This window comes from Epithele typhae, assembly GCF_022376455.1.
Source record: "Epithele typhae strain CBS 203.58 chromosome Unknown BXZ73scaffold_534, whole genome shotgun sequence".
Lineage (NCBI taxonomy): Eukaryota > Fungi > Basidiomycota > Agaricomycetes > Polyporales > Epitheliaceae > Epithele > Epithele typhae.
This window is the reverse complement of record NW_025954725.1, coordinates 1-14973: the sequence shown is the minus strand read 5'-3', so window position 1 is coordinate 14973 and position 14973 is coordinate 1. Positions and strand designations below refer to the sequence as shown.

The window sequence follows — 14973 nt, the reverse complement described above, 5'->3', positions numbered from 1 at the left end:
ACCTTGATGTGTCAGAAAGCGCAACTCGGCGAGTGTTTGGCCGTGCTGCAACAGAGCAGAGCTGTAGGGAACGGCTGTTTTGAGCGTGGGGTTCAACGCAGGCCCAGCCTGGTTCGAACAACGCACCTATAGAGCGGCGTACCCATCAAGAGCGTGCTCGTCGTCGTCGTCTTCTTCGCCGTTAAGCTCCCCGACGTCCTTGAGAGCTTCTTCTCCGTCATCCTCCGACTCTTCAAGTTGTTCAAGTTCGTCCTCTGAAGTTGCGTCGCTGGCGGAACCGCCGGCAGCATTCTCGACGTCGGATGGGTGGACAAGCTCCGAAGCATCACCCGACTGCAAGAACAATGCGTGGTGAGCTAAGTGATATCATATTTTGGACAGGCACACATACATCCTCGATGGCGGGGGTGACGTGTGCTTCAGCACCGATGTGCAGATGTCCGACAGCACCACCAAAATATCTCATAAAGAGATCACGGTCTGACCACCTGGGTAATGGATATGAGCGTGGGCAACTTGAGGGGGAGTAGTGACGACTTACATGCCAACATAGTGGTAATTCCAGTCGTCCTCAACGGCGATGTCGTCCGTCTCAATGCGTGCAATACTTGGACCTCTGAGAGCGGCGTCGGAGCGACCATGATGAAACGCAGGTATAAGATGCACACTACGCAGGATCCGGTCAGGGGAAATGAAGTCGAAGGCATCGCTCGCAGGTGCAAAGCGGAGGCGGTGGGGACGGAGAGTGTTGAATCCTCCAGGGGCGAGCGTGTCTAGCTCAAACCAGCGTACCCAGAGCACGTGGATAGGGCAAGGCTCGATGAGGGGCTCTGACTGGAGAGTAACGTTAACATGGAACACAGAGAGTACCCGGGCATATAGATATGGGTGATTGCCTTCCGCGTCAGTGGCTTCATCCGGACGAGCTGCGAGCATCATCACGTCGGCGTGGCTGCTCGGGTTGATGGAGTCTTGCTCGCGACGCATATCGTAGGTGGTGTAGTTCACACGAAGCGTCTTGTGAAGCCACATTTGATCTTTTCTGATATGGACCGAAGCCGCATCGCTGAGTGTCGACGCGTCATGCCCATGCACCCGGTTATACAGGTGACATTTGAGTTTGTACTCGAAGTCCTGTGTAATACTATATTAGACTGTGTCGGACCCAGCATTCGATTAAATCTACTCACTGTACACGCAATGTCATCCTTGTTCTTGTGCACGAACGTCTTGATGTTGACGTGCTCCCGTTGTTCAAACGAGACGTGATGGTGGTCCTTGGGTGATGTCGACGAGAGTGACTCCTTGGTGCCGCCAGGAATGCGAAGATCGGCACTCGACTCAGGGTTCAATTTCCTTTTCTTACGCGGAGGAGGCTGCGGCACGTCTGCGTGCGATGAGATTTCGTGCAACAGCGCCTGGTGCCCCTGTCGTCGTGCAATCTGGCCCACAAATGACGATGTCTTGTTCGTTTGATCGTAGAACTCCTTGACGCGGTGATGCTCTTGCTCTCCCTGGTTTTGAAATGTCAGCTGATTCTAGAAACGGAACATGTGACACGCACCGGCTGCGTTGTCGTGTTGTCTGTCGTCCCAAATTGGCGAATGCTTCTTGGATATTCAGGCATCTTATGAAACTTGATCGTGTTGAGATCGAAGACCTTGATCTTGGCGTCAGACGATGTCGGGGTGTTGGTAGACCCTCGGCTACCACGTACGGAGGCGGTGGTGGCAACCTTTCGTCGTTGACGAGCTGCTGTCTCCTTTGGGAGCTCTTTCGTCAAGTATGCCGAGCAAACGTGACGAACAAAGGACCTCATCGCAGCGCCAAGCAGGGTTGTCACGTGTTCCATGTAGCGTAACGAGTCCTCTGAATGAAGGCGAAGCTTCGCCAGGGCGTGCCAGGTAGACAATCGGAAGATCATTTCCAGAACGATCTTGTTGTGTGATGGAGAGACGAAGCCGAGCCCTTCGAAGCAGGGGAACGAGCACTAAGGCAACATATGAATAACATGGAGATGACCCTCGCAAGTTCGCAACATAGATACACACCTGAAGGATATCTTCATAGTCCCGAGCAGCGAGCTTTTTGAGACCCGACATATTTGACCCGAATGGTCGTATCGTAGACCTTCCAAAGGTCGGGACCTGCGAGAATCTATAATGCCAATATGTTAGCCTCCGAAGGTACTTTGGAGATCAAGGGGTACGCGTGGCGACCCGCACTCTTCGCGGGCGAGGGTGCAGGTGGTGGCAAGGGACCATTTTGCCGTGTCCGGTTTAACACGGCAAAATACACTGCCCGCGCCCAATGCGTCGAGCTCGCCCCACACATCGAGCTCGCCGCACGCATCGAGGTCGTCGCGCATGGCTGCGCTTGACACGCGCGAAGCATGCGGTGAGCCGCACCCGTCACCCCCAACGTGTGAAACACATCGCGCCTCGCGCATCTACGCTTGTAGTGACAACGTGTTCCGAATGCAAGACTGTGACCTGACCCGTACCCTCACCCATCACGTGGGCGATCGCGTGGGTGAGGGTATGGGTGAGCCTCAGACAAACCGACTCGGGTTTCTCTATCAGGTCCGAAATACGTACCTTGAGTCTAGGGTCTGGATGTTGTCCCCCCCAAGAGCGATCACCAATCGTAGGAGGTGTGTGAGTGTTGACTTCCACACTCCCAGCTCAAACTCGTGCATGAGATCAGGCACGAGTATTCGATACACATCGAATCCAAATGCATTGAGGCGTGTTGAAAAGGCATTCTGGTAGAAGTAAGCATAGTGTCGGACAAATGCTTACAAATAGCTCACCCGTGCCGGTGTTGTAGAGTGCTCATTGAGCGGTGATTCGTTCACGTGCTTGGATTCCGGGTCGATACCCCGCTCAAAAATCCAGCTCCGCACGTTCTCGATCCACCTCTGGAGTGTAGAGCTGAGGGCAGTGCGGGGGTGTCGTTGGCGCTGCGCTAGATCTTGCTTGGTACCCATGAGATGGATGTCGGTCTTGCGGACATGGCAGTCTGTACAGGGGCACTTGCCCATAGGTTTGACGCAAGCGATGAGGCATCTGCAGTCGCAGGAGTCAGAAACAAGAAATATGATAGTAACATGGCACATACTTTTCGGGATAGTCGGCAGAGTATGTGAAAATGCGAGGGAAAAGACGACGGGTGATGCCGTCTGCGCAAACGATCAAGATGCCTTCTTTATATGCGAGCAGGAATTCGTCGTCGAGAAGCAGCTCCCAGATCTTTTGCATGAGCTCGCGCTTGCAGAAGCGGAGTATAGATTCTGTAGCAGGCTCGCCGAACTGATCCTGATACCACTTCTGGATGGTTTTAGGAAGCTAGTCCACGGACGAATATGCGTAAGAACAAGAAACATGGGATAAGTGCGGTACTCACCGAAGGGATGTATGCCAGATGATGTGCCGCGAAAGCGCTGGGTTTGCCCCGTTCGTACTTGGACAACCAGCTGAACCAGACGTACAGGGGCCAGAGCGATGCGGTGCCGAAGTTTGTGAGGTGCGTTGAATCCGAGTACAGCATGAGAGGAGCGACTGCGTACTCAACATCACTGTCGGAATCGGCAGGGTGGCGGGGTTGGGACTGGAGCTCGGCATCGGCATCGAGGAGAGCTTGTGAGTTGTACACCTCTGAGTAGAGACGAGTTGATGGCAGGCTTGGCGTGTCCGTGCCGATAGAAGAGTCCGCATCTTGAGGAGAGACCTGCTCCGGCGAGTGCGGTGGTTGCCAATAGAGCTCAAATGGGATCCAGTGAGCGGATCGCGCGCTGGCTGCTTGGGCACCCATTCGGATGAGATCGCATAGGGTTCTGTACCAGATGCCATCAACCACCATCTGCGGGGCGTTCGCCTCTGAGTTGCCGTGAACGAGGTAGTTCTTCGGCTTCGGAACCCCTATTTTGACGGAGCCTTCCCGCCACTTGTTGGACGCGGAGAATGTACCCGCCTCCGACATTGACTGGTGGTCGTCCATGCGCTTCATCTCCCGTGCTGCGCTGAAACCACGCAAATCTTCTCGACTGAAGTCGTCGGCCAGAAGAACCTCATGGATGAGCGAATTAAGCCCAGCGATAGACTTGGTGAACAAAGATGAATAGAACCACCTCATGAGGCGGAAGACGGTGGCGTTGAGGAATGGCGCAAAGGACAATGCCTGGACGGCGCCTGGATCGGAAACCCCGAACGATTGAAGGGGTTCACGTTGGTCTGGGGTGCGAACGTGTGTGGGGGCATCCGCAAAGGTTTCAAGCGTTCTGCCCTCTTCGGGATCTTGTGCTGGCGAACGGAAGTAGCGGCGAAATACACGGAAGCGGTTGGCGACAGTGTCGATGAAGTGCCGCACAGGTGGTGCCGGAATCGTTTGAGACTCCTCTTGAGGATCTTGGAGTGCCTGAGGCCCGCCCGAATCTGCAGCTGCGGAAGGAGTGGGAATGATGGGGGGAGGGCGTCGAGGAATATGCTCTGGAAGGCCCGCGAGCGATGTAGGCACCATGTCTTGAAGCTTTGCCGGAGCGCGACGGCATCGACCCGTTCGGCTGACAGAGTGAAACTCTGCGGCGTACTCAGCATCCGCCATCGCCTGAATGCAAAGCGTAAGGCAGCTATCAAAATAAAACAAGTGCAGTGGTGCGTACCTGAGCCTCAGCCCGTTCTCATTCAAGGCGAGCTTGCTCCTCCTCCGCCACACGCCATGCCTCTATTTCCCGAGCCTCAACCGCTTGAACCTCCGCCTCTGTTGCTATCCGCTGTTCCAGTCCATTCTGGAAGTCGTTGTGGAATAACTTGCACTGTTTGATATGCCTTGTGAAGCGAGAAGGGTCGTAATCTCGGTGGCATCCGGTACACTTCATGAGCAGCAAGAGGGATAGGGCGGCAAGGAAGCAGAATGAGAGGGCGCGCATGCAAGCAAAGAGACTTGGAAGAGGTGGAAAGGACTGAGGCGAGACAAGAGATCTCGAATCTGCAGTGGAAGGGTGAGCTCGGAGTGCACTTGCATCTCAAGGCACAAAACTCACTCTGATACGATTATCACGCCAGGATGGGCCCGAGTGAAACATTCATACCGGAAAGACAATATTCCGGGGAGCAATCAGAGTCGATAGCTTAGTGCTGGGGGCCAGGCTATTCGGGGATGGTCGTTCGGCGAGCACGGATAATCCTGACCATTCCACTGGCGACGAGGGTGATGGTGAGTGCTGAGAAGGAGAACATGGTGTGTTGTGGGCATATGTTTAGTTCGAGACGGTTGGAATACATGAGGAGGTGGTTGAACCACAGTTCACTGCAACTCGACGGAGCCGCGACGCGTGCCGTGTCTCACGTGCCATGTGCACAGGCCGCGCACGCTCTCTAATCAGCCGCCCTGCCAGCCGGGCGCGCGCACGCTCTGATCAGTCCTCCTCCTTGCCTACGCCCATCTTTGTCCAGCCCAACAAACCAGGAGCAAAATTACACCCGAACAGCTCGTTTCGCGTGTGTCCGCGCGGCGCCCGCAGCTCTGGAAGTTGGAGGGCATAAAACCGTGGACCCCCGCTGACGTGCTGGTGAGTGCCCACAAACCTTCAATCTTCATCTCCACTCTCACATTTTGCCCATGCCTTCATCGCAACACTCCCAAGACATACCGTCAATGTGAGTGTTCTCCCACGTCTCATAGATCGTCCCTCCTACCAACCACATATCTCCCTCCAGGCCAGACGGCTCTGCCCCACGGCGGCGCGAAGAACGTGGACGGAGCCGTCACTCGGATCGCTACGACCGGCATCGTTCGAACACCAGCCGTGGACGTTTGAACGAGGGTCGGCATCGTTCGCACAGTCGCCGTCGGTCGTACAGCCGAGATCGTTCATACGAACGTCACGGCCGCTCGAGTCGTAGCCATCGCCGTCGCACCCGCAGCCGCAGCCACCATCAAAGCGCACGGTCCCGGTCCGCTAGCCCTCGTCCGAGTCGACAGGACGACTCGTCAGATCACAACGACGCGACACCCAGCCCCCACCTCTCTGTGCCTCCGCCTCCTCATGCCAGCACCGCGCTCATCCCGTTCATTCCTGGTGCCGGAGTGAGTGCCCCGACCTCTGCACCTGTTACTCTCGCTCCTGGCGGGATAATAGCCTCTCCCCTCACCGCCGCTATGGCTTCCACCATGGTCACCACCGGCAATTTCCCGGTCCCGGTCCCGACAGCTCAAGCACTCAGCATCACCATCGACCCGGTCAGGCTCAGGTGCGACCGCATGATAGCGGATATGACGGACCCACACTGGACACCCAGGTACGTCTCTTCATTTCACATGGGCGTAGAATGGTTCTCATCCCATACTCTGTGCTGAAGCGATGCGAACAAGCACACGGATGCCGCTAGGGTCCACCATTTCGCGCGCATGATCCCACGCAACCACAGCCCCTTCATCAACGTCATTGAGGTCATGAGCTACGGCTGCAAGATAGCCGTGACCAAGGACGACGATGCGAAGTGGGCCGCCCTTCTAAAAGTCATGGTCAAGTCCACGTAAGTTGCTCTATCTCGTTCAGGCCGATGCTTACTACGTTGTCATGTAGTCCACCCATCGATCCCATCTGGATCATGGACATCTTCGAGGTATTTGCCAACAACATGCCGTTCATGTGGGAGATCGTCAATGTGCTGGTCTCAGTCCCTCAAGCTGTCATTCATTTTGCCACGTTTGTTCGTCTCAATCTACTATTCGCACGTGGGCATTGCTCATAAACCCGAGTACGTCAGGTTCAAAAGCATGCGGGACAAAGCCGGATCGCGGACCTAGGTAAAGTCAAGGAATCCTTACGCCACTTTGTCAGATCCTGGACCATCCGCACACCTGGTGAAGACCCCCTCGTCGTTTCTCTGGAGCCAACGGGGAAGCAGAGTAAGGGGCAGCTGGGCTTCAATTCGCTCTGGACAGCACACCTTCTCACTCCCCGAGAGAGACTCGAGGAGTTCGAGAGGGAGCCAAACCAGTGAGTACACACTATAGTTCTGATCGCACCCTTCAAACCATACAATGATGTCGCCCGGGACAGCTTCTGTACCCAGGTCCAGCTCAGCCTGACGACCATTGACGCTAACTCGTGGCCTACCATGGTATATAGCGAAGACACGCCGTACAACCCCGACAACCGTGTTCAAGGATTCTTCGAGAGCGAGTTGCTCATTGGTGTGAGCCCTCAGATATCATTCCTCGCGCGACGACCCTTGCTAATTTCACTTCATCACGCCAGGTGTATCGCTCTCTCTTCACCGGACATCAAACTGCTTTCGGGCCCCCTGCCATCACTGGAAAGGGACGCGCGTCCATCTCCAGGGAATACGGCCTTTCTTACGTGACTCGTGAGAGGATTGCGTACATTGCTACCATGGTGAGTGAATCTCAACTAAATCTTGGAACTGCTTGCTCACGCTCCTTTTCAATAGGTGCGTTTCGCTCTCAGCGACACAGCAGTTTGGTGCGACCTGCAGGGCGCTTTCAGTGGGAAGGCATTCTACGATCTCATTGTCGATATACTCGACCCCCAGACCGTCTTAGGTGCTCAGAAGCTCGCGTTCTGGCAGAGGTACTTGCCCACATTGATCGGCCACGTCATATCGTGCTCACGCTCTCAACAGGAAGGTGTACGGCGGCCAAACAAGCTTCGACCAGGGGAGCTCTGCCACGCCTGCTTTGAAGCGCGCCGATGGTTTCGCCAACGAGGCGGAACTCATCAAGGCTCAGTTCGCGCAGCAGCTCGTCGCGCATGAGGACGATAGGTCAACCTCCGGGCCCATCTAGTTCTTCATGGTCAAGTCGCCGCCAATGTCTCAACACATGGTGGCTGGAAGGGCGTCCGCTAGCATGCGTTCTGCTTCGTGTCCCTGCAACAACGTCCGAAAATTATTTACTTGTGTCTCTGTTGTACTCGTCTGTTGTCAATCTACAATCCTCGTCCCTACTCATCTATATGTGCGCGCGATTTGAACCGGTACCACCCTGAGCGCTGGCGGGATTCCTGGGACCCCTCGTTCCGGGTGAGCCCATCACAATCACTGAGAGGACGGGAATCAATTGAGATATCGGGGATACAGTACATTGTTCAGGATGCTCACACGTATCCTACCAAACCTACTTGAATTGCAATGAGATCCCGCATATCCCGGGCCTAACACAAGTGGATCCTTATCATGCCGTGGCTGTCAGATGGTGTTCCCAACAAGGCACGCCCCTTACCTCGCATCCCAGACATCCCAAGGATTCTGGCGCTTGCAACCCGATCCTAAGGCGTCCGCGCTTTTGCTGATGCTCAAGAAGAACGTCGTGTTCTCTTCGACTACGTTGAGGACGAGCTCCACAAGGGGTTCATCCGTCGCTCGACGTCGCCCGCTGCTTCCCCTGTTCTTTTAGTCAAGAAGAAGACTGGTGAGCTCCGTCTTTGCGTCGACTACCGTGGCCTCAACGCAATCATGAAGAAGAACTCGTACCCCTTCCCCTCATCGACAACATCCTCGACTGCGTTCAAGGTTGCAAGGTCTTCTCAGTCGTCGACCTCAAGAGTGCCTTCAACCCACCTGTGGTTACCACTAATGTAATACAATCCCCCAGGAACGTGGGCACTTCATTATGCTGATACCCACCACATTTTCATTGTAGAAAAGCCTGGTTGGGTTCTAACAATCACAAGCATGCCTGTGTTGTAATAACAGGCAAATGACGCAGAGTTATTACAGTGATCTTTCAGGCTGTCATAAGCAAATTCTGTAATGACAGGAGCCTCTCTGGGCTGTAATAAGTGAATTCTCTAATGACAGGGACCCCTCTGTGTTGTTATAAGTGAAATCTGTAATGACAGAGACCCCTCTGGGCTGTTATAAGCCTTATTCTTAATGACAGCACCCTCCCAGAGCTTGTATAAGTGATGTACTTTATAACAAAAGCCTCTCAAGCTGTAATAAGCCTCATTCTTAATCACAGCACCCTGCTAGAGCTGTAATAAGCCTTGTTAGTAATGACAGGGCGACACCTAGGCTGTTATAAGTGACGTACTTTATGACAAAAGTCTTCTAGCCTTGTAATTGTTACGATCACGGACACTCGTACGCTGCCCCCATTTAATTTCCATCCTTAACCCCCGCTCTCCCTATATGCAGAACTATTACATACACATGCTGTACCTTCTGACTCACAGATACTCATCGCTACTCATCGTGTACTCGCCCTGACTCCTCCTGCGGTATCTAGTCATGACGAGTCGCTACGACTAGGGCTGGGTCATGCGGACTGGTGATGACTCGTAGATAATGTGACTCCCCACTCTCGCTCCTGTATATAAGGACGACGCCCCAGAGCGCTCCCTCTCCAGACTTGAATCTCCTTTGTACTACCACGTCTACCTCAGCTACGCGCAATCTCATCCTCTTGTCGCTCGCACTCGCTCGATAGCACGCAAGCGCCAGAGCATCGCCACCGTAACCACAGGCGCCTAGGCTGTATTCCATCCAGAATAAGTCTTGAACGTAACATTAGATTCAAGTCTCGAACCCTCCACTTTTATAAGTGCAGAGGATCTATCTAGGACCAAGGAAGGCTGTGTACTGCTCGAACGCAGAACACAGTATAAACATCAGACATCACGGATATCGTTCAGCAATACGCAAGTTCGGAAACAAGCCATAGGGAAAATTCCCGCAACTCGCACTTATACGCTACCCCTGGAACCCCTCTCATCCTATTGCCAAGACCCCTCTTCACGGACGACCCAATCTTCGCGTTGAATCCATAGCCCGCACCCGAGCCCCATACTCCCTTCGACACAATAATCAACGAAGACGAAGAGAGAACCGCGGTACAGGCTCAAGTAGAAGAAGAATCAAGCGAAGAAACCGTCGAAGAGTACTACACTTTTAGGAGGGCTCTGAGGCAAGGAGGAGAAAACCTGAACGCACTCCAGACCGAACCCATCTTAGTAGAAAGATTTGGAGCACTCGAACTGGAAACACTCCACCAGCAATCACAGACCTGGACGATACTCTGGTGAATTCTACGGAGTTCCAGACGTGACGAAGAACCGATTGAACTACCTCTTCACGCGCACGACCTAATCACCAAGCTCGTGCAACGCCTTCAATTCGACGTAGCCGATCTTGAACAATTCATATTCAACTTCAGGGGTAACTTCATCCATCCAGACTACCCCAACCGCCTCGAAGCACTCAAGCGAGTTCGCATTGCTCTCGAAACGGTTCAAGATATTGAATGTCAACTGAAGCAAGGAAGAACCTGATAGATCCTGCAAAGACTACGCTCACATCTTCAACCCGACCAACACTGCCGACTATCACATTACTAGGCGAGGATATCAACGGTGCACCACACAACGCTGTCCCATCAGGATTGGGCAGCTCGAAAGTACAAGGCACCAGAATTAGAACCTCCATACGAACCAGTCTCAGAACTACAGGAAGAATATTCACAGCACAATATCCCACAGGCCTGAACGACTGTGGAAACCACTGCGAACCCAGGAGCAATCCCAACCTATGCCCCCAAAGCCGCCAGATTGCTAGAACCACATCAGGACAACGAGCAAGAGACTCGCCAAGGATTACCCCCAGATCTTTGACAAAGGAAGAACCAGTAACGCCCCAATTCCAGGAACGAGCCGCACAGGCAAACAACCAGACATAACCCTCGAAACCAAGGAACCAGAACCAGAGATGGCGACGGTCACAGAAACAGAGGTGGTACGAACCACCATCACCGAACCAGTGCAGCCAGAAGAAGAATCCGACCACGAGTCAGGAGGAGGCCGCTTGAACTTCGACTGGGACGAAATAAGGAGTTGGCGCGACGAAGAAGCGGCAAGAGCACTACATCAAAGGACGGAAGACAATCAATGGAGCTTCGAGCGAAGAGGAGTACCAAGCTTCACGCTAAGCGCAAACCCCACAAATGCAAGCGCTTCAGCAGCAGCATGGACGTCGATAGCACTGCCGCGACTCGGAGGAATTGCAGCATACCCACCTCCTGATCCCCTGAGGTCCCTGACACCCATTCTGGGACAAGGAGGAGGACCACCACAGGGACCTCCCGGAGGAGGAATACCACCAGGACCCCAGCAGGAGGACCTCCAGTAGGGGGACCACCACACGGACCCCCAGGAGGAGGACCACCCGCCAATCCAGGTGGAAATATCCCCCAAGGACCCCTGGGTGGTTACATGCCACTACGAGGTAAAGGGAAGGTTAAACTACCGGAACCGTTCAATGGAGATCGAGACAAACTCGACACGTTCGTACAAGCCTTACTCCTGCTATTCGACGCACGACCTGTCGATTTTCCGGACGACCAAACAATGATCACCACTGCCTTATCCTACATGGAAGGAGGCACAGCCGCGATCTGGAAGACAGCCGTCCTACGCCAAGCCTGGGAAACCGACGCAGCAGGAAACAGGCAAGGCTATGGAACATGGAGAAACTTCCTCACTGCTCTACTCGCTACCTTCACGCCTATCAACGAAGAAATGCACGCTGCCAACAGGCTGCGTACTCTGACATCAAAGGATTACGAGTCCATCGACACCTTTAATGGAACCTTTATGGATCTAATCACGAAGGCACTCATCACAGAACCACGCGCCCAACTAGCATGGTACCGACAATCCCTTGATGCGCCAGTACGCAATAAGATCCTGGACATGGCCACAGTACCTGCAGACCTCAACACATGGATGGCGCGAGCTATCGATGTCGACAGGAACTGGAAGATGAAGAAAGACATGGACAAGATCCTCGGGATCAAACCAAGGTTCAAGACGAAGGTGGTTAAAACCACAACCACAGAAAGATCGAACAGAGAAGTCAACCGACTCTCTGCGGAAGAAGAACAAGACCTACGAAGCAAGGGATTATGCTTCTATTGCAAGAAAGGAAAGCACCTGGCACGATTCTGCCCAGCCAAGAAGAAAGGAAAGCCGGAACAGCAGAAGATTCGTGCCATGAGGGAGGACCAAGAAGACGACCCTCCCAGCGACTCCGAAGCCGAAATCAACGCTACTGTAATTGACGAGACGGAGGATTTTTAAAGCGGCAGGACAAATCGACGCCGGATCTGCCTAATACAACCACCATTCATGTAACCCTTGTATCAAATACCGAACAGCGAAGACACGCCTTATTACTCAACGGTTACATCGAAGTGGGAAAAATCGCTGTCGAAATCAAAGGCCTCCTCGACTCAGGAGCCGACACAGTAATTATCAACAAACGAATAGTGGACAAATACAAACTCCCAACAGTGCTACTACCAGTACCTGTCCGGTTCAAGAACGCGGACGACACAATCAACAGCTCAGGAAACATCACTCATCGCGTGGAAGGAAACTTCATCCTCAACGGAAACAAGCTACCTACCAACTGGTATGTGGCCAATATCGGACGAGATGACGTAATCTTTGGAATGCCCTGGATACGAAACTACAATCCAACCATCAATTGGGAAACCGGGAAGATCACCATCAAACAAGACAAGATCAAGAAACAACAGGAGCTACAAAAAACCCGACAAACAATCACACCCCCAGAAGGAACTTTGTGGGGGTACCCCTCAGAGCGGACGATCAAGAACTATTACTGGCATACCTCGAAACGGACACAGACGACGATAAACCAACACACAACCCCTCCAGAGTCCTCACAGAATGGTTTGAAACCAGCAAAATCCGACGAGCTACGAAGTCAGCGGAAATCTCCATCGAAGCAAATAAACTAAAACCCGAAGTACCGTTAGACGAGATCCTACCGGACTTTGTAAAAGGGTACCACAAGATATTTGAAAAGAAGGCCGCAGAACGATTTCCGGAATCCAAACCATGGGACCATGCAATCGATCTAAAACCAGGCTTCAATTTTCACAAGGACAAGAGATGGAACAAGATCTATCCCCTCACCCTCACGGAACAAGCTGAACTAGAGAAATTCATTGAAGAAAACACGAGAAAGGGGTATATCAAGAAATCAAAATCCCCATTTGCTTCGCCATTTTTCTACATTCCAAAAAAAGATGGGACACTCCGACCAGTCCAAGACTACAGGGCCCTCAACGAAGGAACAATCCGAAATGCATACCCACTCCCACTAATCAGTGACCTAATGGATAAGCTCAAAGGGGCCAAGTACTTCACCAAGTTGGACGTACGAGCTGGATACAACAATATTCGAATCAAGAAAGGAGACGAATGGAAGGCCGCGTTTATAACCCCCAAAGGACTATATGAACCCACAGTAATGTTCTTTGGACTATGCAACGCCCCAGCGACCTTTCAAAGCATGATGAATCAAAACTTCGAAGACCTCATTCGCGAAGGATGGATGGTTATCTACATCGACGATATTCTGATCTTCTCCAAAGACTTAGAAGAACACCACAGAAGAACGCTAAGAGTCCTCAAAGAATTCAAGAACTAGACTTCTACCTGAAACCATCCAAATGCGAATTTGACAGACAAGAAGTAGAGTTCCTCGGATCAATCATACGCCCGACGAAATAGCCATGGATCCAGTAAAAATCAAAGCAGTACTGGAATGGAAGCAACCAACCAAACTGAAGGAAGTACAGGCCTTCCTAGGATTTGGAAATTTCTACAGGCGATTCATCAAGGACTACTCAAAGGTGGTCAAACCATTGACATCGCTAACGCGAAAGGACACTCCGTTCAAATGGGATGAAGACTGTGAAGCAGCCTTCCAAGAGTTGAAGCAGTGTTTCACGACCGGACCAATCCTCAAGATGCCGGATCCTTATGAACCATTCCAAGTAGAATGCGACGCGTCCAAAGTAGCAACGGGAGCAGTGCTACGCCAGAAAGGAACGGACGGAATATGGCACCCATGCGCATATCTATCAAAGTCGTTCACAGAAGCAGAAAGAAACTATCAGATCTACAACAGGGAATTACTCGCAATCATTCGAGCATTCAAGGAATGGCGACATTTATTGCAAGGATCACCACACCCAGTAGAAGTCATCACAGACCACCAAAACCTAACGTATTTCCGCTCTGCGCAACACTTAAACCCGAGACAAGCAAGATGGCATCACTACATGAACGAGTTCAACTTCACGTTGAAACATCACCCTGGAAAAACAATTGCGCAAGCCGACGCTCTGTCCAGGAGAACAGATCATGAACAGGGGGAGGATGATAACAAGGACATGATCATGCTACCAGAACAAATTTTCTCACTCAACTCTGTCCAAATTGATATCTCCCAGCAAATCCGAAACAACAAAGCCCGCAACCCGGATCTAATACAGTTCTTGACGACCAAAGCGACTGACAAACCACGACCTGCCTGGGGCAAGCCGAGCGATTGGAAAGAAGAGAAGGACTGTTACTATTCAAAGAACGTATCTACGTACCACCCGACGAGAACTCTATCGCAACATTGTCAAAACCTATCACGAACCAGCCGTATGGGCCACCCGGGAATTCAGAAGACTTTCGAACTAGTCAAACGAGACTATATATGGGACGGAATGCGTAACTTCATCACCGAATACGTAAAAGGATGCGCAAAATGCCAAACACCAAAGTCAACACCCATCCAACCAAAACAGGATTATTCCGATCCCACACAGCGGGAAACTAGGCTGTTTAATGTCATAACACCGACTACATCACAGATCTACCAGAATCAACGGATACAATGCAGTCCAAGTAGTCGTCGACCATGACGTTACGAAGATGGCCATATTCACGCCCTGCACGAAGAATATCACAGCAGAAGGAGCAGCAAAGCTACTATGGGACCAAGTCTTCAGCCGATTCGGAGTCCCCTCCAAGATCATATCCGACCGAGGCCCGCAATTCGCAGCAGGAGCATTCAGGGAACTCCACCAACTAATGGGAATGGAAACTGCGCTGAGCACGGCGTACCACCCGCAAACCGATGGTCA

The 14973-nt window shown here is 52.4% G+C and overlaps 2 protein-coding genes across 2 annotated transcripts; one reads left to right on the top strand and one right to left on the bottom strand.

Annotated features, from left to right (window-relative positions):
* Window positions 1-126: 126 nt before the first annotated feature.
* Window positions 127-4518, bottom strand: BXZ73DRAFT_111380 (uncharacterized protein; the record flags this gene model as incomplete). Its single annotated transcript, XM_048017396.1, has 10 exons — window positions 127-333; window positions 392-488; window positions 542-1134; window positions 1191-1514; window positions 1565-1990; window positions 2052-2157; window positions 2598-2764; window positions 2813-3068; window positions 3121-3347; window positions 3406-4518. 10 exons carry the CDS (start codon window positions 4516-4518, stop codon window positions 127-129), a joined length of 3516 nt encoding a protein of 1171 aa, XP_047870520.1.
* A 1641-nt stretch (window positions 4519-6159) lies between these two features.
* Window positions 6160-7812, top strand: BXZ73DRAFT_111379 (uncharacterized protein; the record flags this gene model as incomplete). The annotated part of the gene is made up of 8 exons (XM_048017395.1): window positions 6160-6299; window positions 6360-6536; window positions 6587-6713; window positions 6771-7003; window positions 7067-7202; window positions 7265-7402; window positions 7458-7597; window positions 7650-7812. The coding sequence occupies 8 exons, from the start codon at window positions 6160-6162 to the stop codon at window positions 7810-7812; spliced, it is 1254 nt and encodes a 417-aa protein (XP_047870519.1).
* Between the last annotated feature and the right edge of the window lie 7161 nt (window positions 7813-14973).